The 26,614-nt window shown below is 44.4% G+C and overlaps 3 protein-coding genes and 1 non-coding gene across 4 annotated transcripts; 3 read left to right on the forward strand and 1 right to left on the reverse strand.

Annotated features, from left to right (window-relative positions):
- The first annotated feature begins 4,572 nt into the window (after positions 1–4,572).
- Positions 4,573–9,118, forward strand: LOC117851706 (putative disease resistance RPP13-like protein 3). Its single transcript, XM_034733575.2, has 2 exons — positions 4,573–4,896; positions 5,676–9,118. The coding sequence occupies exons 1-2, from the start codon at positions 4,781–4,783 to the stop codon at positions 8,524–8,526; spliced, it is 2,967 nt and encodes a 988-aa protein (XP_034589466.1). The 5' UTR covers positions 4,573–4,780; the 3' UTR covers positions 8,527–9,118.
- A 2,428-nt stretch (positions 9,119–11,546) lies between these two features.
- Positions 11,547–21,141, forward strand: LOC117851665 (disease resistance protein Pik-2). Its single transcript, XM_072293416.1, has 3 exons — positions 11,547–11,970; positions 17,964–18,870; positions 18,970–21,141. Exons 1-3 carry the CDS (start codon positions 11,855–11,857, stop codon positions 20,683–20,685), a joined length of 2,739 nt encoding a protein of 912 aa, XP_072149517.1. The 5' UTR covers positions 11,547–11,854; the 3' UTR covers positions 20,686–21,141.
- On the reverse strand, positions 16,346–16,484 carry LOC117854287 (small nucleolar RNA Z247). Its single transcript, XR_004640218.1, has one exon. It is a non-coding gene; the product is annotated as a small nucleolar RNA Z247 (small nucleolar RNA).
- Positions 21,142–24,721: 3,580 nt separating the features above from the next.
- LOC117851227 (UDP-glycosyltransferase 708A6) lies at positions 24,722–26,613 on the forward strand. Its single transcript, XM_034733008.2, has one exon. The coding sequence runs from the start codon at positions 24,952–24,954 to the stop codon at positions 26,377–26,379; it is 1,428 nt and encodes a 475-aa protein (XP_034588899.1). The 5' UTR covers positions 24,722–24,951; the 3' UTR covers positions 26,380–26,613.
- Position 26,614: the final 1 nt, after the last annotated feature.

The raw sequence follows: 26,614 nt of genomic DNA on the forward strand, positions 1-26,614 counted from the left end.
AATACTAAATTTGCATAGTTGTCTAAAGTGTGGACAAGGGATGTTGGTTTGATAAAATATTTAGTGATCCTATTTTCTTGCATAAAATACTCTAGATAATTATAAAAATTTAAAGTGATCTGTTGATGTGAGACTACTTAGACATGATGCATGGTAAGTCAAGAATCAGTGTGCACGACGAGGATGGAAACAATGGAGGGGACGACAATGCACCAGAGACTTTGCGTTGATGACTTTTTTCATTTGCTACCGCATAATTTTTGTGTAAAATCACTGTCATGATACAAACATAACTTAATTTACAACTTTAGATTATGGTATTCTTATGCACAAGTATTCGATGGCTTAGTGATAGGAAGGGTCATCAAGCACTGCAACTGCCCGAGCTTGAACCCAGATGTAGCACCCACATCTTACATGATAGGCCGAAACATACATGGAAGTCTTCGAAAAGATATACATAGATCAGATTTTACTGTAGCATATACGAAATAGAGTGTATAAAAGCCCCCAAAACACACACATTTTGGGACATAGGAATTATAATTAAAGTAGTGTAGTATCATGTCTAAGAAAATAGAAAGAGACATTAAATTTTGTGTAGAAATAAAAGATATCATGTCAATGTGAAAGTAGTGTGTTAGAAAAATAACTAAAGACGATATTGCTATTGTGTTCAATGTAGTTTCTTTTTCCAAGATTATATATTTGGAAGCCCTGTTTCAAAACCAGGGAGTGGAATATGCCACCCAAAAAAAATCACATGGATCGAAAAGTAGCTGCTTGGATGGGACATAATAACTCAAATTTTTCCAGATTTGCCCTATTCGTCACCTGTAAAAGAAAACAATCGTTGTTCGGGTTTGCTCATGTGGTCCTGTTGCAATGGATCATCACCCTGCCCCCTTCACATTAATTTAATTCAACGTTTACTAATTTCTAGCTAAAATCATGTAAAATTTTAGCTCATTTTTTTAGTCCTATGCTTAAAATTTGTAGGAAAAAAAAAATTTATGCCCTCCGCCACCTGCTTCTCGTCCTATCCCACCGTCTTCCAGTCCTCCGTCCTGCTCCCCTCCCCTGCACACCACAGCCAGGGTCGCCACCCGAGCACGGCAGCCACCTCCACCTAAATCAGAGCCCGCTATTTCACCTTGATGTACAGTAGTTGCTATCTATCGCCTTCTACCAGCTGTGCTTATGTCGGATGGGAGCTGCATGCACCTATCTACTCTTATTTGGCCCACAAGGTCTAGTTTTATCAGGTGACAACTACACGGGGAGAAGAAAAGATTCTGCATGCATGCAAGCATAGAAAAGATTGATGACATTATCCACATGTAAATTAATTTTAAAAAAATTCTAGATGTTAAACCGTATATCCAAATTAAATATATGCATGTCAACTAATAAGTATATAAATATATAAAAAGCAAAAAGAAAAAAGAAAAAAGGGAAAAAATAAAGAAAGCAATAACCAAAAAGAAAAAACAAAACAGGAATAAAAAGAATAAAATGAGAAAGAAAAGGTAAAAAAGAAAAGGAAAAGGAGAAACTGTCACATGGGTTACAAATCGTGCACTAGGCCGAAAAGGCCTAGCAGGACCAATCCACGCCCCTCCCACCCACCGGCGATAGATAGCTATCATGGTTGTGATGTGTCCAATCGGTAAGGTCACGATACGGTTCGAAAATGATGCCGCATCCTGAGCTGAGTGCACCATCCTGCTCATATTCTGTAACATCCAGAATGCGCAAAGGATAAAATACGCTTTGTACGTGGAATACGTAAAGTTGAGGGCTAAAAGTTGACTTTTAGATCCGTCGCTCGGATGGACGAATGGAGACCATAGTTGCATAGAGCTCGTTGAATCCATTCCGTTTGATCACTCATATGTCTCGTTTGGAGTTCCGGTCATGAGCTTATCGATGCTTGATTGTTACAGTAACCGCGCGTCCATAGTGCTCACGCAGCTACAGTTGCCGAGCTGGCCGTGACTGAGTCCTTTTGTGTTCCCTTTGTATTCTTTTTTTTTTCTTTCGTTTCCCCTTCCACCGTATACAAGTCTCCTATTCTAAACCCTATACCTCACATCTTTTCCCCAGCGCCGTTACCTCCCTTGCCGTGATCTAGAGGAAGGAGAGAGGAAGAACAAATGAAGAGACGAGAGGGGGAGATTAGGGTACGCCGTCGTCCATTGTCGTCATTCCTCTCCAAAAATTGGTTAGGCTTCCTTTCCTCTATTTGTTTTCCCCAATTGATTTTCCTTTCCTCGTTTTCTTGGTGGTGCCGCGATGTGGGTTGCAATTTAGGTGCAATCGACGGATGCCGTGACGTTCGTCACTAGGAAGAGGAAAACGACTAGGAGTTATCGTTGTATCGCTGCCGTCACCGTTGCCCTTGCTGTTTTCAAGGGGAAACCCTAGGTGAGGCATGTCCCCGTTGTGACCCATGTTTTCCCTAAGGTTTCAGATGTTCTATCACGTGAGTGGTGTTCGACGTCATTAGGGGCTAGGGTAAAGTTTTGCGCTCGTCGCTATTTTTAGCATGTAGTCAATCTGCTTAGTTTTTAGTAATATCTATTTTACATCCTTTTAGTGGCTTCAAAAAATTAATAAACCTATATATGAGTAGTAGATATTTTACATAGCTTTCCATAGCCGCAAAGAACACTGCAATCGGAGTTATGACCAGGGAGATATCAAAGTTTGATTCTGACTATTTTTTATGACTCTTAACTATGCGCAGAATCTGGTCTCTTGAAGGTTAGGCAAACCTAACAACTGAATTGGACTTTTTGGTAGTTGAAGAAGTTGTAGCAAATTTCATAAGATTTTGAGATTAGTTAAGCGCATCTTCATATGAAGTTTGGAGCTCCAGATATACCTATTTCACTAGGATTGTTCTACAGTTGCTGTCAGATTTTCAGTTTGAGGTTCCTCTCAAGATTAGAGTATGTTCATGATTTTTATCCATTAGGATTAAAAGATAAAAAAAGAGAAGCAACAGTGCTACTATCATGTCTAGATTTGCGTGTGCTTTTGTGAGAATGTCGGGTTCGAGTGTAGGAACGTTTTAAATTATGTTTGTTTATTCTTGTGTGTTTGTGTTGGTGCTGAGTTATATTTCTGAACAGGTGGTGCACCTTCGAATCGTGCTTAGCACACGTTCTTGGTCTTCAGTGAAAGCAAGTAAACGTAGCGATGTGGTCTACATGCTTTAACTATGTTGTTTGGATTGCCTCCATTTAATTTCAGTACCTCACACTAGCAAGATAAATCTGAAATGGCTTTATATATTATTCCACTTGAGGCTTTACTTTTGATTTACTTTTGATATAAATTTGAAGTATACGAAGTTCATGCATTGCAATCTTGCATTTACAATCTCATGCTTTATGCATACGAAGAAACCGTAGCTGGATTGGTGCGGCAAGTATCGGTACAACAACGCACGTTGAGATATAGCAATGTGGTTGCAGCCCTCACCTCCTTCCTTGGGGATGTGTGGGTAGAAGTGAAGTCATGCATTGCATTCCACCATTTGCACATTCATTTTGAAGTATTGTTGTGAAGTATTTATTTATCTTATTACTTATGTGGTGCTTCTTTTATAATAATGATTCTTAAATTGTTGCTTAATATATTGTTATGTGGTGCTTCTCTTATAATAATGATTCTTAAATTGTTGCTTAATATATTGTGCTTTAAATGACTTGGTGGAAGCAATTTGCTTGCTGAGGTTTTCCATAAGCCTCATACTCTTTTTCCCCTCCGCAGGTTCTTGAGTTTGGAGGGTGTGTGGTTGGATGGGAGTAGCAGCACATGTACACACACCTCTTCATATTGGACACGTGTTGTAATAAAAAATGTTTGGTTGTGAGGTCTTTGCTTAGCTTATAATTTCTTTTGATCCAGTTTGTGAGATGTTTATCTAGATGATTTAAGTTGCTTCCGCATGCCCTGTTATTTTATTTTTGTTGCTGTTTCTTATGTGTGTGCCAGTAATAGCTGTAGTGTAGTGTGACGCTCCAAAATATTACTGATGTTCTGGGGTGTTACACATTCTGGATCTTTGAACTCTGATGTCAAATTTCTTTACTTCTGAGATCAAACCTTATTCTTCTCTGGTCTACTTTGAGCTCTGCTACGCAATTCGAGCTCCAGTTCTATGCTATCCTCTGAGATTTCAGTGAAAAACGCAATTTGTCCTGATTTCTTACAAATAATCACATTAGTAACCATCCAAACAGGCCTAAAAAGTAACCAGTACAAGAACTGCACAGTACAAATACTGATAGACTTTTTTCTTTGTTCAGCCATAAAACTGCTTGCAGCATTTGCTTGGACCATCCTTATTCTGAGAGACCAAATTTTATAGACAAAAATTGCTTTAGAAAGGCAGCATATGGATAGCCCAATAGCAGAAAGACAGAAACCAAGGTTGCCTTGTGACCAGCCAGGAAGAATCAATGCTTAGCTTGAGCTGCGTAGCAATGTCCAGACTTTTCATCTTTCAGGCATTGAGACATGTCTAAGCTTCACGAGAATCATAATGCCCTGCGACGCCAAAGAAGGAAGCTGGCGCTCGCTTTGCTTCAAGAGAGAGCAAAGGCCAAAGGAGAGGGGAGCATATCATTTTTTCCAGCCTACCTATCTGTAACCACATACATTTGCAGTTTTGCACTGCTGCGTGATTGCATCGATCACCTCGTTAGGCGTATGTCACATACAGATAAGGAGAAGAAAGTAGTGAAGACGCAGCAGGGAGGGCGGCGCCATGGCGGAGACGGCGCTGGGCATGGCCACCACACTGGTGGGCAGCGCGCTCAGCGTCGCCTCCTCAGCTGCAAGAGAGGAGATGGGCCTGCTGCTTGGGGTGCAGGATGACATCTGGTACTTGATTTACCTTTCTTTATTCAGACGTACTTGTATATCTGTAAGTTTCAAAATTCATAATCGACAATTATCTCATAAATTTCTATATTTTGAGATAAATTAAAATCACTACAACTGGAATATTGTTTGAAAGTACATAGGAAATGTAAGAGAAATTGTTAGCAAAATTTTAGACCTCTCCAAGTTAAATTATGCTTACATTTGAAAGGAATGAAGTGCTTACCATGTTGTTTCTAGGTGTTTTTAAGTTCCTTGTTTGGCATGAGCAGTTTTTTTAATCTAATTTTGAGTTGCTTTGCAATTCCATAGTGATTGAAGTATATATATTGTCATCTTTGTATTTGTAAATCGATGTCTATGGTATCAACCAGAGTAAAATTTTATCAAATTTGAAATATAGCGACATGTGAAAAATGACGGTTTATATGTTTTAGAGAAAATTCAAACACCTGTATTGGGCTTTATAGAAACTTTTGGCATACACTATATTGAAATATCTATTGTATTCTTTTAATCCAAAATTTTGTTTAAATGTGGCCTTTGGTGCTACTGGTATACTAGTGAACTCGTGGTTTACAAGTACTTATATGCTAGGACCTTTTGTTTTATGTTCAAACATAGGAATACTCTTTGACATTGCCAGCATATTTTTCAGAACCCTGAAAACATATTGATCGACCTTATATCTTGTTGTCGGATATATTAGAACAGAAGAAAGTATATTGAAAATGCATGGGAAGCATATTTATTCATCGTGTTTGGTTGTCACTTGTCAGGTTCATCAGCGATGAGCTAAAGATGATGCAAGCCTTCCTCAGAGCTGCTGACGGGGCGCGCGAGAACACTGGGGTGCTGAAGGCTTATTTGGAGCTGATCCGTGACTTGGCATATGACATTGAAGACTGCCTTGAAGAGTTCATGGTTTTCATCAAGCACAAGAACCTTGTGCAGCAACTTCTAAGCTTGCGAGCACGTCACAGGATTGCTGTCCAGATACGGATTCTCAAACAAAGAGTCCAGGAGGTGAGCCAAAGGAACCTGAGGTACAATGCGATCAAGCTCACACCGTCCACCTCCAGTAATGTGACAGGTGACATGGAGCTCAGTAGGAATTTCACAGCTCTAAATGTTGACGAAGCACAGCTTGTTGGTTTGGATGAGCCAAAGAAGAAACTGATGGAGTTAATAGCCAAATCGAAGGCACCCATGGAGCATACTGAAACCGACAATGCCGGTCCAAGAGTGGTATCCCTTGTTGGGATGGGTGGCATTGGAAAGACAGCTCTAACGAAGAAGGTGTATGATAGCAAGGATATCAGAGAAATGTTCAGCACCCGTGCTTGGATCACAGTGTCGCAGTCATTTGACCAAATGGAGCTTTTTAAGGAGATGATCTTGCAGCTCTTTGGGGCTGAGTCATGGGATAGGCTCTTAAAAGATCATCAAGGGCAGGTGCCGGAGGTACACCTCGCTGACTACCTATCAAGAAGACTTAAGGAGACAAGGTACCTTATTGTTTTGGATGATGTTTGGACCATTGATGCATGGAATCGCATTAAGATTACTTTCCAAGATGGTGGCAAGGATGATAGTTGTGTAGTAGTGACTACACGGAATGGCAAATTAGCTGAATACTGCAGTCCTCCATCAAATATCCACCACCCTGAATTCTTAGGGAAAGAAGAGGCTACAACCTTGTTTCTGAAGAAGACAAATAAAAGTCTTGATGACCTGGAGAAAGATAAAAACACTAAAGGGATAGTTGAAAAAATACTGAACAAATGTGGAGGATTACCACTTGCCATTCTGACAATTGGAGGCCTCCTTGCCAATAAGGATACAAAGGAGTGGAAGAGTATATACAGGCAACTCCCCTGGGATCTTGCTACCAATCCAAGCCTTGATTCCCTAAGGCGAGTTGTTAGTCTTAGTTACAGCCACCTGCCTTCTCATCTCAAGCCTTGCTTCTTACATCTCAGCATCTTTCCTGAAGATTTTGAGATTGAAAAGAAACACCTAGTGAATAGGTGGGTAGCTGAAGGGTTTGTAGCAGATGACTCAACTACAAGAACACTTGAAGAAGTTTCTGAAAATTACTTCTATGAACTCATCAGCCGGTGCATGATTCAACCATCTAAGTTAGATAATCTTGGAAATGTGAAGACATGCAGAATTCATGACATTGTGCATGATATTGCAGTGTCAATCTCTAGGCAGGAGAACTATGCAGCCATTCCTGGAGGAGACACATCCACCATGTCCAGAAGAATAAGCATCCGGCATTTATCATACTTTGCTAGCAAGAAGCTGGATTTAGGTATGGACTTAAGCCGTGTTCGTTCTTTTACTCTGTTCAGCGAACCTCTGGATCCCATAGCATTTTTATGTTCATCCAAATTCAAGATGTTGAGGGTTCTGGATCTAAAAAATTCTCAATTCCTAGCAAGGCAACGAGACATAAAAAACTTAGCATTGCTATTACATTTGAAATACGTGCATTTTACTGGTTCATATGTGTATGCACTTCCAAGATCTATAGGAAACTTGCAAGGCTTGCAAACACTGGATATAAGAAGATCAAATATTTCAACCCTGCCATCAGAAACCACTAAACTTCATAATCTTCGTAGCCTTCGGTGTAGCAGGGCACCAGATCGTTCGTATGATCGTATAACTCAAGATGGAGAATGCTTGAAGGTTGTCTTAGAATTGATATTGTCAGGTGAACATGATGATTATAGTGATGAAATTGCCAACCTGCATATGGGCATGTCTAGTTGTTGGTCTAGTTCATCTGGCATTAAGGTGCCAAAAGGAGTGGGAAGTTTAAAACAGTTACAAATACTAGAGGAAGTGGATATTAAGAGAACAAGTAGGAAAGCAATTAAAGAGATAGGGGAACTAACTCAGCTCAAGAAATTAGTTGTCACAGGGAAAGGGGCCTCCAAGAAAAAGAGCAAAGCATTCTCTAAGGCGGTAGAGAAGCTATCCTCCCTCCGTTCCTTCAGTGTGGGTACTAACGAGATAGATAAAGTTGATGAGATGGATTTGTTGGTTTCTTTTGCATTCCCTCTCCCCTCTCTTGAGAGGCTGAAATTGAAGGGCCGCCTTGAGGAGATACCTGCTTGGGTAGGTAAATCTGTGAACCTGGTGAAGATTGACTTGCAATACTGTAAGCTGAAGGATTTGAAGGCCTTGGCCACCGAACCGCCCAATCTGATGCAACTTCGACTTTATGAAGATGCATACAGTGCAGATAAATTAGAGTTCGACAGGCATGAGTTCCCAAATTTGAGATTCCTACACCTACAGCTTGGTTATACAGCGGCACTGAGGGAGGTGACATTTGTGGAGAGCAGCACGCCCAATATGGAAAGGATAAGGATTGAGAATTCCAAGCTGGCATCAGGGATCAACGGTGTAAAGCACCTTCGCAAACTCAAGGAGCTGTATATTTGGAGTTGTACATTGGCGAAGCACGATATCTTACGAGAGGATGTTAACAAACACACGAATCGCCCTGCGCTGCAAATACTGGACTGCAATCATACAAGCCCTGAAGAGTCTGAGGTGAAGGTGGAAGTTACGGAGTCCATTTCCGAACCAGGGGAGAGCTCGCAGTCTTGATCTGCCTTCATCCAGCCACCGTCTTCGTCATCCTCGAGAATCCACGACAGGTCAGCCCCTGCTTCTGCACATCGTCGTCGACATGCTCCCTTCAGGATCATCACTCTGTTCATCAATGGCAAGTATTCCTGCTGTGAGAACTGCTTTATCAATTCGTATTATTGTGCCTTGTGCTTGCGTGCTCTTTGTGTGTAATAATCTGGCCACCAGACTTGTTGTATTTCACTGGATGTTTGATGTTTTAACGTAATAGCTACAATTGTTCTTATGTCTGTATGTATATGCATGCTGTTAGTGTCTCAGTGACGCTTGGCCTTGTGTGTACGTAGAAGTGTAACCAACCGGCAAATTATTTGTAAATGGAACCTATCCACTTTATCCGCTTAACCCCTTGAATAAAGTTTTGACTCACTTTACTCCCCTAAACTATTTCATTTTATCCAATCTACCACCTAATTAGTTGTGTATGAGTTGAATTTTGAGTTCAAATAGTGAGCATATACAAAATATGATCCACTTTGTCCGTTCAACCCCTTAACAAAGTTTTGGCTCACTTTACTCCTCTAAACTATTTCATTTTGTCCAATCTACCACCGATTTTCCTTTTTAATTTCTTTGTGTATGAGTTGAATTTTGAGTCAAATATTGTGAGCATATATAAAATATGATGCCTTATGGTAGAAAATTATACTAAAATTTTTTTTAGTTATTTTCATAAGTTAGGAATATTTAATACGAAATTGATCTTAGATATACAAAACTGTACAAAAAGTAATCATGAAAAAATTCTAATGTATTTTTCTAACGTAGAGCATCATATTATAAGTCAACCGATATAATCTGAAATTAAAATTCAATTTGTACGCGAAGAAACAAAAAAGAGAAATATAATTAGGGAGTAGGTTGGACCAAATGAAATAGTTTAGGGAGTAAAGTGAGCCTAAATTTTATATAGGTGGTTAAGTGAACAAAGTAAATAAGTGAGAGGAGTAAAATGAACTTTTTTTTCAATATAAATCAGTGTCTGTTCTTTACGAATAGTCATCAGAAATGATTTTGTGTGTATGCCAGAGCGTAACTTACGAGTTGAAATGCATGCTGCTCCTCGTTATATCCTATTTGTTCATACGTAGGAGTTCTTCAGTGTACTCCTCTCGCTCCACCCACTTTTGTCACCGCTGATTCTTATTAGAAAATGAAATTATCTTCTGCCTCTGCCTCTGCGCGATTGCACACAGTCCACACAGTCCAATTCTTACATCAAATTCGGCTTCAGAGCTTGTCACCAAAATAGAAATAAAAGTTCACCAAATTTAAGAAAATCATAAGCAAATTCTATTATTGCTTCTTCATTAGTTCTTGCCAAGATATCTAAAGCGATGACTTCCAACACTTTGCTTGCTGCCCGAACTGCTTCCCTACTATCTTCACGTTGCAATAGGGACAAAAACCGCAGCCAATAACCTGCATAAAAGAGGTGAATTTTTTTCTCTAAAACCATATCATTATGAGTACTAATATTCACCTAAACGTTAAACGGTATAATATTCACCTAAACATTAAACGGTAGTCATTCGGTCACCCCTCGAGTAGCGAGTAGGCCGTGTAGATGGTGTGTACACGGTATATACATGGGCAACACGTTTTTGTACATACCAATAAAAAAATAGCATGTTAATATGGTACAGACACATACAAATTAGTGGAGTACAGACCAATAAAAAAAATAGCATGTTAATATGGTGCAGACACATACAAATTAGTGGAGTACGTGTACAAGATCACACGTTAATTAGTGGAGTACGTGTACAAGATCACACGTTAACATATTGGCATGGACAGAAAGCTAATAATTCTCGGTTCTCAAATTTTAATGACATCAATACATCACTAAATACCAGATACATGAGTTCAGATATGGTTTAATCTCACTTCTCAATTCTCACAGTCCAAGTCCAAAATTTTTCCACCTCCCGCTCAAGGCCACCATGGCCAAAACGGCCCATTACACGGGTTGCACACTGAGTAAAAACATTCTCTCATTTTTTATAAGCCGTTTACGCCGCGTATGACCGTGTACACGGGTTAGCCGTGTAATGGACCGTGTATGCTCTAAACTGCACAGTATCCTATTGAGTAGCGTGTACACGGGCTGCACGGCCAACATTGACGAGTACACCAAATCGTCCACATAAGAGCAGCAATCCCCACGTAGATAAATCTTCTCGTCTTATTCTTTATGCCCGTTAACCAATTCTGCAGCATATGATTTATTGACCTAGCTGTGGTTAACTCAGTAGCTACATTAACAACTCTCCAAATTATCTTAGCATGTTGACAATAAAAAAGAGGTGCCTAATTGTTTCATTATGATCATAGAAACAATATTTTTAGACTCCCAGACTAGTTCCTCTTAGAGCATCTCCAGCAGTTTCTCAATACATCTTCACAATAACTAGTTGATTGGGATATCCCATTATCTCATTCATTATTTTTGGAAGAGTTGTCTTTTTACTTCCCCAATAATCTCATTTCAATCCAACTACCATGTTGGGAGAGTCACAACCCCCCTTTATTATTTTGGGAGAGTTGGGGTGAATTATTGGTTTGTCCCAATAATTATTGGAATAGAGTACTATTTTTTACGAATGCTCCCAATACGATAATTGGATTGGGGAAAAGGAGACTGCTGGAGATGCTTATTATCCTTTGTTAAAATAACGCCTCGTCGGAGGTACCAACGGAAGAACTTTCATATAAATTTACTAATAAAAGGAGTATCCTAGATTATGGGATACTGGTATATACAGTAACATTTCGATGTCTATGCACATCCCTGCTAAAATTATCGTATCTGCTGATGTCATCTGCTTTCTCCTTGCCGCTGGAACCACAGTGTTGTGCAGACAAGGTGGAAGCGGGTGCTGGTAAATAACAAATGGGACAAGGCGAGAGGTTTCATCTTAGGGGTGGGGTCTACAGGTAACAAAGAGGTGAGGGGGTGGAGAAACAAATGTTCTGCATACTATAAAGCAGGCCAAGAGCTTTTGGTAATTAAGAAAGGGGGAACATAACAAGTAAAATACTAAACATTTTTTATTCAAATCAACTCCCTGGTAGAGAGGGTAATGGCATCTCATGATAAAATACAAATGTCAATACGCGAAGAGTAGTGGCATTTCTCGAAGAACCACCCCAAAGACTGCTATTTCTTGGTATACCGCAAGAGTGCTTACAAAGGGCAAAGGAGGGAATAAGCCAGTGCTGGAACAGAAGGCAAGTGGAGGAACAGAAGGCAAGAAGCAGCAGCAGGAAGAGGGGGGGCGCCATGGCGGAGACCGCGCTGAGCATGGCCGCGACGCTGGTACGCAGCGCGCTGGGCGTCGCCTCGGCAGCCGCGAGGCAGGAGGTTGGACTGCTGCTCGGCGTACACGACGACATCGGGTACGTATCTAAACTCTGATTCATGGTCACCACAAGAGAGCAACGCGGTTCGAATCTCTGGCATTGTGAGCCGTAAGGTGTTATTTCAGTCAAACCAGATTTCTCCGAGAGTCCAATAATTTCTTGAGTGTAATCATGCTTGTTAATCACACACAAATCGAGGCTATTAGTGTTCTTCTTCCCACCTGTCAGCAAACTCGCCAGATCCAACTCGCTGCCGCCATTCCCTCTTCCCGAACTTCCCCTCTCGATCCCGATCCTCCCCGCCCCGGATCAGACCTTCTCTCTCTAAGGTTTGGGCGTGCGTCCTGAACTGCCTGCCAGCTCGATCCCTGTACCTGATCTGCGCGTGAGAGGTGAGTGGTTGTTACGCTACAACCCTGAGTGAAAGCTTGCCTGTAGTGAAGTCTCCCGATGAGCTGCTCAAGATGGATATGTAAAACTCTATGGAAGCGTTGAACCCTCTCGGGCTGCTCTACGTGTTTATACAGAGGTGAAAACAATCTTCACCGTGGTTTACAAGACACCAATGCAACAACCTGGCTGATATCTTTAGTAACTAACAGCTCTAGGTTGTTGCAATCATGTGTAGAGGTAAGATTACATTGTTTACACTCCTCCTCAATCACAACTTATCTAAGTTGAGATTGCTTCTAAAACTTTCTAACTGACGAACAGCCAATAGCTTAGTAAATCCGTCAGCAACTTGATCATTGGTGGACACCAGCCGAATCGAATCTATAGAAGCCCTTGAGCAACTCGTTCTCGAACAAAATGGAAGTCCACTTCTATATGTTTGGTTCTAGCATTAAGCACAGGATTCGCTGACAAATATGTTGCACCAATATTATCATACCATAATCTGGCTGCACTAGGTGAACGAATACCAAGCTCAGTCAATAGTGTTTGAACCCACATTACTTCTGTCGTTGCATTGGCGATTTGTATTCTGCCTCAGTACTTGACCAAGACATTGTGGCTTGCTTGCGAGCACTCCAGGAAATAAGATTTGATCCTAAGAACACTGCAAATCCTCCGGTTGACCTTCTGTCATCAGTGCATCCAGCCCAGTCTGCATCAGAGAAGGCACTCACAAGTGTAAACAATGATCTCTGAATTTTGAGTCCTGTGCTAGCTATAAGTCTCAGATACCTCAAGATTCACTTGACTGCACTCCATTGCATAGTAGTGGGCATATTTAAATACTGACATACCTTATTAACAGCAAATGATATATCCGGCCGTGTCAAGGTTAAATACTGCAGCACCCCTACGATGCTTCTGTAGTGAGATGCATCTGATGAACCGAGCAACTCTCCTTCATGAGCAGAGAGTTTTTCAGTGTTTGACATAGGTGTATTCATTGTCTTACAGTTACTCATCCCTGCTCACTAGCAAATCTGTTGTGTACTTCTCCTGCGTGAGCAAGATCCCTTCGCCAATTTTCTGGACTTCTATCCCCAAGAAATAGTGTAGATCTCCAAGATCTTTTAGTACAAATTCAGACTTGAGATCTCGCAAGAGTGCAGAGTTAGCTTCTGATGAAGAACTTGCAACAATAATGTCGTCAACATAGATCAACAAGAAAATAATGACTCCTTTATTATAGAAGAAGAGGGACAAATCTGCTTTGGATGGCCGAAAACCAAGACCTTGAAGCTTTGTGCTAAGCCGAGCATAACAGGCTCGTGGAGCTTGTTTTAGTCCATACAGTGCCTTATCAAGTTTGCATATGAAGTTTGGTTGACTAGTACTTACATACCCAGGTGGCTACCTTATGAACACTTCTTCAAGTAGACCATGAAGAAACGCGTTCTGTACATCTAACTGGCGAAGACTCCATCTAATAGAAACTGCAATGGACAACACAAGTCTAATAGTGGCTTCTTTGACAACCGGGCTAAACATATCCTCATAGTCAATGCCATATCGTTGTTTAAACCCCTTAGCAACAAGACGTGCCTTGTACCTGTCAATGGTGCCATCAGGTTTCCGCTTTACCTTGTACACCCATTTGCAATCAATGACGTTCCTCCCTGACTTTGGCAGAACCAAATGCCATGTCTTGATTCTCATGAGTGCTTCATACTCATTGTCCATGGCCTTCTTCCAATTGTTATCTCTTAAGGCTACATCCAGATCTGGAGGTTCAGTAGCTGTTATTGACATGCCATACCTGACGGTGCCGTTGGTGTAAACTTTTGCTTTTCGAATGCCATCCTGTGCTCGAGTCTTGGGGAAAGTTGTTGCTGGGGTGCTGATGAAGCCACAGACGGTGATGCTGTAGAAGATCCTGGCAGGGATGATGCGCCAGGCAGCTCAGGTGTGGTCGGTGCAACACTTGATCGCGTGGACTCCGCAGGATCCGTCACTGGGCCAGTAGCAGACGGGCACGCGTTGGTGCGGTCAGCCGGTGTATGCGTGGAAGGTGTCATCTTGCTCCCTCGCGCTGGCGACCCATGCGCTAACGGACATGTGGTCGTCTCGGAGGCGGGCGGAGCAGCAGCACGCCCTGAGGTGGATCCGTTAGGCGCTGCAGGCCCCGATCCCAATGCAGATTCATCTGCCGTCTGCGCGACAGAAGGCAGAGGATCACCATCGTGTCCCGTGCCTGTCTCCTCCTGAGCAACAGCATGCGATATCTCCTCCAAAACATCACCAGATGCATTAGTTTCAACAGGAATTTCAACTGAATCATTAACCACAACGGTACTATGCATTGTTGTACTCGTAGGCAAGAAGGGAGGGTTAGCAAGCTAAGGAGGGAGTAGATTAATTTCGGCCCTTAACTGGGCGCCAGCGTTTTCATGCAGCTCAGAAAAGGGAAAGAGAGTTTCATCAAAGATAACGTCGCGAGAGATATAGACATGACCTGTGGTAATGTCAAGACACATGTATCCTTTGTGCATGTTATTGTAACCGAGAAACGCACAGCGCTTAGAGCGAAACGCAAGTTTGCATGCATTATAGGGCCGGAGGTTTGGCCAACAAGCACAACCAAAGACCCTCAACATGGAGTTGTCTGGCTGCTCATGAAATACGCGATGTAGAGGTGTATCATACTGAAGAAGTTTGGTAGGAGTGCAATTAATGAGATAAGCCGCAGCTAAGAATGCTTCGTCCCAAAATTTCAAGGGCACAAAAGCTGTGGAAAGCAAGGAAAGGCCAACCTCAACAATGCGGCGGTGCTTTTGTTCAGCCGCCCCATTCTGTTGATGGGCATGAGGGCAAGACACGAGATGAGTGATCCCAACCTTGCGAAAGAAAGAATTTAGTTTTTTATATTCACCCCCTAGTCAGTTTGCATAGATATCATCTTGCGATCAAAGCATCGTTCAACAAGAGATTGAAATTCATGAAAGACTTGAAACACCTCAGATTTATGCTTAAGAAGGTAAATCCAAGTAAATTTGCTAAAATCGTTGATGAAACTCTCATAATATTGCTTTCTTGCAACAGAATCAGGAGCATGATCCCAAACATCAGAGAAAATTAAATCTAAAGGTAATTGCAACTCACTAGTCGAATGAGGATAGGGGAGCTGATGGCTCTTTGCTTGTTGACAAGCATCACACACAGACTCTATTAAAATCTCTAGAACAAGGAAGCTTATTCTCACTAATGACTCTGAACAATTGGAAAAGTTGGATGGCCCAGACAACTATGCCACCTAGATGTAGATGGCTTGACCACGCTAAATGCTTCCTTGTGCGGCATGGGAAGAGGGTAGAGGCCACCTTTACATTGGCCTTCCAAAATTGTTCTCGTGGCCTGATCCTTGATCAAGAAAAAATTAGGGTGAAATTCAAGGAAAGCATGATTATCATTAGCGAGGTGATGAATGGATACTAAATTTTTGTGGGCTTGGGGAACATGAAGGATGTTTTTAAGGTGTAGATTGCGATTAGGAGTACGAACAATAGCATGACCAATGTGGTTAATGTTCATATTTGCTCCGCTGGCAGTGCAGATTTGATCATTGCCGTTATACTTGTCGTGGACGGTCAACTTATCAAGCTTGCTGGTGATGTGGTCAGTAGCCCCCGTGTCGGTGTACCAGTTGGTGTCGATGCCATAGGAGCTGGTGGCGGCATTGATGTTCCTCTCATCAGGAACAAAGTCGGGGTCGAAGCGATGCTAGAAGGTCTATGCCCCTCCTTGAAGCACACCTGGCATGTACCATTGTACCTTGGCTTCTTTCCTTTGGAGCTGTTTTGGTCACCGGTGTTGCTGCGCCCTTGATCACCATTGCCCTAACCCCATGGGCCAGGACCTCCACGACCACGTCCTCCTCCTCCCCGGGTGAACCCGCCATGCCCCCTGGATGCAGAGTTCACCGAGGATTGGGAGTCCCCTTGCTATAGCTCAAGGCGGCTCTCAAAGCTCATGAGCTGAGATTGAAGCTTGGTGAAGGAGACCAGTTCCACCTGAGCGACCAGGGCCGACACAAGAGGATTGTACTCCATGTCAAGCCCTAGAAGGATGCTAGCGCAGAGCTCATCTTCCCCAAGAGGTTTTCCAGCCGCCGCCATCTCATATGCAAGCAGCTTCATCTTGTTCACGTATTCAGTAGCAGTCATGTTAACTTTCTTGGTCGTAGCAAGGGCAATTCGTGTGTTGATTGCCCGCGCCCCTTTTTGGGAGGAGAAGATCTCCTCCACCGTGGACCACAGCTGTGCTGCAGTTGTTGCCGTGCTAACTTGGGACAGCATGTCGCGCGAGATGGTGGTCAGCAGGTAGCTCAGAACCTGCTGATCTTGCACGATCCACTTGGCGTATTCCGGGTTTGGACTCTTCACGACCTTGTCTCCAGCCTTGGCGTCAACCTCTTGCGGTGGACGGGCGATGGTGCTGTCAAGGAAGCCCTCAAGCTGAGCACCACGGATCGCTGGAAGAACTTGCATCTTCCTGAGGTCAAGATTGTTCTTGCCAAGCTTCTCGGAGATCTGGAGACCACACAGTGGCGCGACGGAGGAAGCGCCGGAGCTTGCCATCTAATCTAAGATGTATTTTGGAGGTTGGCTCTTGGTACCATGTAAAACTCTATGGAAGCGTTGAACCCTCTCGGGCCGCTCTACGTGTTTATATAGAGGTGAAAACAATCTTCACCGTGGTTTACAAGACACCAATGCAACAACCTGGCCGATATCCCTAGATACAAAGATATCTACATTATCTCTAGTAACTAACAGCTCTAGGTTGTTGCAATCGTGTGTAGAGATAAGATTACATTGTTTACAGGATCTATAGTTCCTTTTCCCTTTGCTCTCTTATTCGGTTGGCAGTTCCCTTGCTGGTCTTGTTTGGATTTTATTTCTATCCATATCCACCATGATAAAAGAAGAGGATACCAAACATTGCATTGTGCTGTGATACTTCAGATTTACACCTCTAGGGGTGTTTCTCTCATGACAACTAAGCATACTACAAAATTTGTGTATTTCGGTGTTTACGATATACAGTTCAGTGAGAAAACAAATACTATCTTTTGGCTTTAGAGTGGCAACGAACTTCGTAATCTTTACAAGTAGGGTAAGAGTGTGGCCTATGATCAGAAGCCAATAGGAAGTCATCTAATTAACATTGTCATGTTTACTAAAATGCTGGCCGTCCGTGTCATTTTTTTACACGTGTATGAGTTCAGGAATGAGCATTTGCTGGTCAGTAAATATTTATGTGTGCTACAGCCAGGATGCTTTGGCATTCTCTTTGTGCATTAACCCATACACTTTTTGCAAAGAGGTACGCGCTCCCAATGGGCACTATTTCCTACGCATTAATCTTTGCTTATAGGATTACACTGTAAGATTTATCAGTTTATAATCAATACATTGGATTTTGTTTTCTTCTTACCTTAACAAATGTTTTTTTTTCTGGCTTAGCTACCATATGCTCAGAATTATAATCTGCTTCCTGAACAAATGCGACAAAATATGACATTCTCATTTACTATGATTCTTCGTAACCTGATGCTATGAATTTGTTGTTACTAGGTTCATCAATGCCCAGCTTAAGATGATGAGTGCTTTTCTTAGGACAACCAATGTGGCAGAGGGGAATGCTGAGGTGTTGAAGGCTTACCTGGAGCTAATACGTGACTTGGCATATGACACTGAAGATTGTCTTGAGGAGTTTATGGTTTCGATCAAGCATCCAAGCATGTTGCAGCAATGCTTCAACTTGGGAGCACGCCATCGTATTGCCATCAAGATACGGGCAATCAAGCAAAGAATCCAAGAGCTAAATCAAATGAGGAAGATGTACAATCTGATCCAGCTTACAGATACCATTTCCGATGACATGAAAGGAGATTTCCAGGTGACACGAAATTTTGCGGCTCTGTACATCCAAGAAGCGCAGCTTGTTGGCTTTCAGAGGCCAAAGGTTGAGCTCCTAGAGATGACATCTAGCAAGACTGATGGTCGGAAGGTTGTCTCAATTGTTGGCATGGGTGGTCTTGGGAAGACAACTCTTCCTAAAAAGGTATACGACAGCAAGGAGCTCCATGAAAGATTTGTTAATTTTGCTTGGATTACTGTTTCACAGTCCTTTAGCATCATGGAGATCCTCAAGGATCTAATCAAACAACTTTTGGGGGAAAATTCGCTGGAAGATTTGTTGAAAAAACACCAAGGTGTCACTTTGCTAGGGAAACATTGCACTGATCTCCTAAGAGAACAACTCGAGGGGAAAAGGTATTTTGTTGTTCTTGATGATTTGTGGACCATTGAAGCCTGGAACTCAATCCAGTTTGCTTTCCCAGAGCATAGCAGTGAACTTGGTTGTGTAGTAGTGACTACACGAATCACTGAAGTAGCACAAGTGTGCAGTTTCCCCTACCCTAAACTTATCCACCACCTTAAAGCCCTGGAGGAAAAAGATGCTAAAGAGCTGCTCCTATAAAAAAGGTACATGAACCAAAGAATGCAGATGAAGATAAAATATTAGACGAGATGCTGAAGAAATGTGGAGGGTTGCCACTAGCTATTGTGACAATTAATAGGCGGCCTCCTTGCTAATAAAGGCATAAACGACTGGAAAAGTTTGCGTGACCAATTACCATCACAACTTGCTAGAGGTGACCCTAGTGTTGAAGCTCTGAAGCAAGTGGTGACTTTAAGCTACAATCATTTGCCATCTCATCTCAAACCATGCTTTCTATATCTCAATCTCTTTCCAGAAGATTTTGAGATCAGTAGGAGGCACTTAGTAAATAGGTGGATAGCTGAAGGTTTTATTTCAATTGGTACTGCTCAGGCAACACTTGAAGATTTTGCTGATAATTATTTCTACGAACTGATCAGCAGAAGCATGATTCAACCATCCAAGTTAGATGTTCAAGGAAATGTGAAAACCTGCAGAGTTCATGATATTGTGCATGATATTGCAGTGACAATTTCAAGACAGGAGAACCATGTATTATTAGTTGATGAACAAACCAGAACCGCTGCCTTGACAAAAGAAAGCATCCGGCATGTATCATGCTTTGGCACCAGGAAATGGAACGGCATGGATTTAAGCCGGGTTCGATCTTTTACTTTGTTCAGTGAACCTGCTCGGGGGCCAATAGCCCCACTTTGTTTGCCCCAGCTGAAGATGTTGAGGGTTCTGGATCTCAAAAATGCCAGATTCAAAGCAAGGCAACAGGACATTGAAATCATAGGATTGTTGCTACACTTGAAGTACTTCCATTTCCATAGCGAATCAAGTGTTTATACTCTTCCAGGATCCATGGGAAATCTTCATGGCTTGCAAACTCTGGACATACGGAAATCAAATTTTGCATCCCTACCAACAGAAATCACTAAACTTCAAGATCTTCGCAGTCTCCGGTGTAGCAGGATACGTCGTGCATATTTTGATATAAGTGCACCTAAAGAATTCTTGAGGGACGTCTTTTCCTTAATAAACTTATGTGGTGGTGCACCTAAAGAATTCAAAGGATTTTCTAGCTGCTGGTCTGATTCATCTGGCATTAGGGTGCCACGAGGAATGGGGAGCTTAAGAGAGCTGCAAATACTAGAGAAAGTAGATATTGAGAGAACAAGTAGGAAAGCAATTAAAGAGCTGGGGGAACTAACTCAGCTGAGGAAGTTAGTTGTGAGAGGGAGAGGGGACTCCAATAAAAAGTGCAAGGCATTCTGTGGGGCTGCAGAGAAGCTGTCGTCCCTTCGTTCGCTCAATGTAGGTACGAAGGAGCCGCTTGAAGAGGCTGGGGTGCTGGATATGTTAGTTTCTTTTACATCCCCTCTCCCGTGTCTTGAGCGGCTCAAATTGAAGGGGCTCCTTCAGCAGGTACCTGCTTGGGTTGGTGAATGTGTGAGCCTGGTGAAGATTGACTTGAAGTGTTGTAAGCTCAAGGAACTGGGGGCCTTGGCTCAATTGCCTAACTTGATCCAACTACGACTTTTGGAAGATGCGTATGATGCAGAGAAATTGGTGTTCTGCAGGGATGCATTCCCAAAACTGAGGATCCTAAGTCTACATTATTATAATTGTGCACTGAGGGAGGTGACGTTCGAGCAGAGCACCTCACCTAACATGGAAACAATAGACATCAAGTATTGCGACTTGGCATCAGGAATCAATGGTATCGAGAACCTTCCAAAACTCAAGGAGGTCTATATTCAGGGTGGTATATTGGCGAAGCAAGATATGCTAAAAGAGGAAGCGGGTAGACACAGGAATCACCCCGTGCTGCAAATTCAGGGCTGACGTCGTCCAACAACTGAAGAGTCTGAGGTGAAGGTGTAAGTTACAGAGTCCATTTCTGAACAAGGGGAGAGCTCGCAGTCTTGATCTGGATTCCATGACGCCATCCATCCTCCTCGTCATCCTTGACAATCCACAACAGGTCAGCCCTGACTCCTGCACATCGCCTGGACGTTATTCTTCATCCAGAAACATCACTCCATTGAATTGCGGTACCTCGTGCCGTTTTCACTGTTCCATCAAATGTATCGTTGTATCCTGTGCTTGCTTACTGTTTGTGTGTAATAATCTGGCCAGAAGACTTGTTAACTCTATTCCACTGCTTGCATGCTCGTGTCTGTAATAGTCACAACCGTTGTTCTGTCTGTCTGTATATGCGTACAGCCAGTGGTGCTCGGCCTTGTGTGTAAACAATCAACAGACATTTTATTTGTGAATCTATGTGTGTTCTTTGTCATAGATCATCGCAAAGTAGTGCAGTGTTGGTGTATACATGTCACCTAGAAACTATTGTGTTGAAACACATGCTGCTGGAGATTTCCAATCGATTTGTTTCTTCTGACACGACAGTGTTCGTTTTCGTGCATGAAGTTTGGCACCTGAAACTCTGTCCCGATCATTAAAACAGAGGTGCAAACAGTACTGAGCTTGCTCTGCATCACCCTCAACGGCTCAACCTCAACCATGCATTCCGATATCTCAGGCCGGCTGCTACCCCACGAGAACTTGACAGCACGCGTAGAATGTGCAACGATTATTATTGGCCGAGACTACCGTGGCTGTACTGTTGTTGTATCCTTCTGTGGGCATTGCCGTGTCACGTACTCACGTGGTATTAGTTAGGTGCAGTTACCTTCGTGAAAACTGAAGAGGAAAAACAGCTGCCATTATTCTACTCCGGTGGCGCCAGGCACGTCACTCCCAAACAGGAGTTCACTACTCACCTTGATCATCCCATTGTTTTCTCTTACAAAGATAGAACCCAAGCCTACAGCTTCATCCTTCACAAATTCAGGGCTAAATTGACAGGGATCAAAGCAAACAAGCTTAATCATGCAGGTAGAATTACTTATATCAATTCTGTGTTAGCTTCCATTCCCATTTACTATATGCAGAATATTCTTTTTTCTAAAACTTTCACTGAGAAGACCAATTCCATACTTCGTCGCTTCTGGTGGCAAGGGGTTCAAGATGAGGATTCTTCTAAGCCCTTTCACTTCAGATCTTGGGATGGCATTTGCCAACCTAAAGCTATTGGAGGTCTGGGAATTAGAAATATACATTCTGTCAACAAAAGTTTGGTGCTACACTCTGCTTGGTTAGTAGCCTCTAATAAAGATCCTTTTCTCACATCTGTTCTCAAAGCCAAATGTTTTCACAATTCTTCTTTTTGGCAATCACCTTAGCATGGCCCTAGGTCTGCCTTCTGGTCCTCCATCCTTCAGGTTAAACATCACTTGTATCAACAATCTATTATCTAGATTCACAGTGGCAACTCTAATATTTGGAAAACATTCATGATCAGCTAATTATTCCTTCAGTTCCTACTCAGTTACCCAATACTGTTTCTGATCTCTGGAGCTCTCAGACCTCCTCTTGGAATCTGGATATTTTCAACTCCACCTTCCAACAAAGAGCTGCTACCTCCATTCTTCAGACAGACAAAGTGCTTTCTTCTGATTCTGATCTTCTTTGTTGGAAACCTTCTGTTCAGGGAATCTGCTCTAGTAAAGAAGCTTACAAATACCTCTCTTCACAAACCGTTCGCTCCCTCCCGAATCAGGGACCTCGTAGCATCTCTTCTGTCCTTTTAAGTATTCTGGATAAAATTTGGAAGCACAAAATCATCCCTCCTCGCATCAAAGCTTTCTCTTGGAGGTTGATCAGGCACTCTCTTGCTACAGGTCTTAGAGCTGGTACCTTTAGTTCTAGAATTGACAAAACTTGCAAATGTTGTGGGCATGATGAATCTGATTTCCATCTCTTTTTTGAGTGTGATTTTGCCAGAGCTGTTTGGTTCTCTGCAGATCCTCCTCTGAGAACAGATCGGCTGTCCCCTGAACCTGATGGTCTCCAACATACTTTAGCTACAATTCTAACAAATAATTTCTCAGATGACCTTTTGCAGCAAATTTTTACCAGGCTGTGGTACCTTTGGAGAGCAAGAAATGATTTCAGATTTAACAACAAAAAATGGTCTGTTAGCAGAGTTAACTATGAGACTCAAGCTGACATTGCTACTTCACTTTTATATGCTCCTATCTCCACTCAGTCAGGAAATCACACTTCTCAGCCGGGCGGTGCATCCTCCTCTGCTCATCAGACCCTTCATCAGGTTCCTTCGTTTTCTGTTGCTGTGCAGGGTTCTCCCAGGCGATCGGATCAGCAGGCAATCAATATGGCGTTCACAGATGCAGCACTTCGTCCTGATGGTACAAGTACCTCTTCTACATTTGCAGGTTTGGGAGTTGTTTTGGACCTCAAGGTTTCACCACATCGATGCCGCCTTCACATTCATGCAAAAGCTTTGGTGGATTCGGTTCTCATGGTAGCCAATGCTCTGCAGGTTCAATGTATTTCTTTGGCATCTGACTGTCAGCAAGCAGTGTCACTTCTACAGCAGGATTACGCGCCTACTCCTTGGAGGCTTAGGCCATGGCTATCTCAATTTCAGGTTCTCCGATCCAACACAAGCATTCAAGTGATAAAAATCTCAAGACAAGAGAATGGTGCTGCACACTGTCTGGCTGCTCAGGCAAAAGCTGTGACCTCTCAAAGTACCTGTAGTTTATCTTGTACCACGCAGTCGCATGTTCAAGGTTGTGCTGTTCTTAGAGCACTTCAGTCTGTATCCTGGGGTCAGTTTGACCTCATAAATGTACTCTGCTTTTAACGGATGAATATGAATGCAAGTTATAAAAAAAAAAGGAGTTCGTTCGACTCTTGGACTATGCCAGCTATCGCAGGGAATACCGCCATCTGGGCACTGATCCTCACAGTCTCTCCTTTTCTTTTTTTGCAGTTTTTCTTGTGCAATTTTTTGTGTTTGAGGGTCAACGTTGTAGTGGTGTCACAGATCCACAATACTCTTTTTCTTGTGTGCTATACACAACTGACCAGAAATATGGTGCCAGCGCTGCTCATTTCCTGATTCATCTCTTCTTGTTTGGCTTGTACACTATAGTTATCGTCCATTCAGTACTTACTTGAATTTTGATATACGTCTGCAGAAATTTTCTAAGTTTCCACCTAAATATGAAATCAGGGCAAAGTTTTCAACAGTAGTATACATGGCCAAACGTGCGGCACGAGGCCCAGCACAATTTGGCCCCGCACTAGCACGATCCGGCCCGGTTAAGGACAGGACCGGACCAGCATGGCCTGATATGCTGGGCCAAACTTGGGCCACTACCGAGGCACATGGGTCGGCACGAGCATGGCCTGTTTAATTGGCTGGCCCGATTGGCCTGCCATATCTCCCCTGACCCATATAAACCCAGCCCCCAACTAATCCTATCATATACATACGTGAGAATGCAATATGTATATGTAAGATGTAATTTGTCTAAATGTAACAAACTTGTGATGTATAATGCATACGTGAGATGCGCTTGTGCTAAACATGTGATGTATATGGTGTGGTGTGGTCGGAATGGGCTAATGGGTGGCACAGCCCGCTGGGCTTGTTGGCCTAACGGGCTGGCCCGGCACGATTAGGATCTCCAAGGGACGGGCCTGGGCCAATGAGCCGGCACAGCGGGCAGCCCGGTCCAGCTTGCCACTGTGGCCGGCCTGATACATGTTGTGCCAGGCCCGACCGGACCGCCCGTTTGGCCCTTGTATAACCTGTAGACCCGAGTTTCCTGATTGATGTCTTCTTTCCTTGGACATTAATCTTATCTTCATCCAATACTTATTTTACTTTGTGATATATGTCATCAGAAAATTAGGTAAATTCCCTCTGTACTATAGGCAAAGGTACGTTAAGATAACCGAGAACCTGAAAAGTATTCGGATGTGCAGCTATACAAGCCATTTGGAACAGAGGATCGGCCAACAGCAGAAAAATGGGCGGCCGGCGGAGCTCCAGCACGGCCGCCGTGGTTGTTGCATTGTGCGGTGCAGGTTCGGTGGCGCGCCACGTTATTAATAATGACCCACAGCACGGAAGCTATCCGCACGGGTCTACCCCACAGCGACCGCTGCAACCACCACTGCCTCGCCGGGAGCAGGTAGCAGGTGTTGGATTCCATCGCGTCCTCGTCGGCGATGCCGACCTCCGGCGACCACTCCGGCGCCCGGCCGCACGTCGTCCTTCTCCCGAGCGCCGGCATGGGCCACCTGGTCCCGTTCGGCCGCCTGGCCGTCGCGCTGTCGGCGGGCCACGGCTGCGACGTCTCCGTCGCCGCGGTGCTCCCCACCGTGTCCTCCGCGGAGGCCAGGCACCTCGAGGCGCTCTTCGCCGCGGCGGACCCGGCCGTGCGCCGCCTCGACTTCCGCCTGGCGCCGTTCGACGCGTCCGAGTTCCCCGGCGCCGACCCCTTCTTCCTCCGCTTCGAGGCCATGCGCCGCTCCGCGCCGCTGCTGGGACCGCTCCTCGCCACCGCCGGCGCGTCCGCGGTCGTCACGGACATCGTGCTGGCCTCCGTCGTCCTGCCTGTCGCTAGGGAGTGCGGCGTCCCGTGCTACGTCCTGTTCACTGCCTCCGCCGCGATGCTCGCCTTCTGCGCCCACTTCCCCGGCTACCTGGACGCCAACTCCGCCGCCGGCCGCGCGGGCGTCGTCGGGGACGTCGACATTCCCGGCGTGTACCGGATCCCCAAGTCCTCCGTACCGCAGGCACTGCACGACCCGAAGCACCTCTTCACCCAGCAGTTCGTGGCGAACGGACGCGGCCTCGTCGACGCCGACGGCATCCTTGTCAACACGTTCGACGCCTTGGAGCCGGAGGCCGTCACGGCCCTGCGGGAAGGCAAGGTTGTCTCCAGCTTCCCGCTCGTGTTCGCCGTGGGGCCGCTTCTCCCGGTGATGTTTCCGGCGAAAGATCCTGCCGGTTACATGCAGTGGCTGGACGCGCAGCCTGCGCGGTCGGTGGTGTACGTGAGCTTCGGCAGCCGCACGGCCATCTCGCCGGACCAGCTCCTGGAGCTCGCAGCGGGGCTCGAGGCCAGCGGCCACCGGTTCCTGTGGGTGGTGAAGAGCACAGTCGTGGACAGGGACGACGCCGGCGAGCTCGGCGACCTGCTCGGCCACGGGTTCCTGGAGCGGGTGCGGGGGCGCGCCCTCGTGACCAAGGGGTGGGTGGAGCAGGAGGAGATCCTGCAGCACGGGTCCGTCGGCCTGTTCGTCAGCCACTGCGGGTGGAACTCAGTGACGGAGGCGGCGGCGTTCGGCGTGCCGGTGCTGGCGTGGCCGCGGTTCGGCGACCAGCGCATCAACGCCGCCGTGGTGACGCGCGGCGGGCTGGGCGCGTGGGAGGAGCGGTGGAGCTGGGACGGGGAGGAAGGGTTGGTCAGCGGGGAGGAAGTCGGGGAGAAGATCAAAGCCGTGATGGCGGACGAGACGGTGGCGAAGAAGGCAGCAGCGGTCGGCGACGCCGCGGCGGCGGCGGCCACGTCCAAGGGCGGCACGAGTTACCGGAGCTTGGCAGAGTTCGTTGGGCGGTGCCGTGACGCGGGCAGTAGGCAAGACCGATGATGCCGAGCAGCAGTGAAATAAAGATGCTTGCTTCTTGTGAATTGTTTTTTATTTTTTATTTTTGTTTTTTGTTTCCTGAGCCCTGCTGATGTCCCCTGTATGCACTGTGGAGAGTGGGGAGTGCCGTCGTGTACATAACAAGCAGAGGAAATGTTTGGTGCAAGCTACTTCTTTTGAAAATGTGAAATCCTCCTAAGAAATCATACTTCAAACTTTCAAGTATTCAAAAGTGAAT

Source organism: Setaria viridis, chromosome 4 (assembly GCF_005286985.2).
Source record: "Setaria viridis chromosome 4, Setaria_viridis_v4.0, whole genome shotgun sequence".
Classification (NCBI taxonomy): domain Eukaryota; kingdom Viridiplantae; phylum Streptophyta; class Magnoliopsida; order Poales; family Poaceae; genus Setaria; species Setaria viridis.

Coding starts and splice junctions, on each gene's coding strand:
- LOC117851706 (XM_034733575.2), top strand. CDS start 4,781: ATGGCGGAGACGGCGCTGGGCATGGCCACCACACTGGTGGGCAGCGCG. Junction 4,897..5,675: donor GGGGTGCAGGATGACATCTG/GTACTTGATTTA, acceptor GTCACTTGTCAG/GTTCATCAGCGATGAGCTAA.
- LOC117851665 (XM_072293416.1), top strand. CDS start 11,855: ATGGCGGAGACCGCGCTGAGCATGGCCGCGACGCTGGTACGCAGCGCG. Junction 11,971..17,963: donor GGCGTACACGACGACATCGG/GTACGTATCTAA, acceptor TGTTGTTACTAG/GTTCATCAATGCCCAGCTTA. Junction 18,871..18,969: donor ATGCTAAAGAGCTGCTCCTA/TAAAAAAGGTAC, acceptor TTGTGACAATTA/ATAGGCGGCCTCCTTGCTAA.
- LOC117851227 (XM_034733008.2), top strand. CDS start 24,952: ATGCCGACCTCCGGCGACCACTCCGGCGCCCGGCCGCACGTCGTCCTT.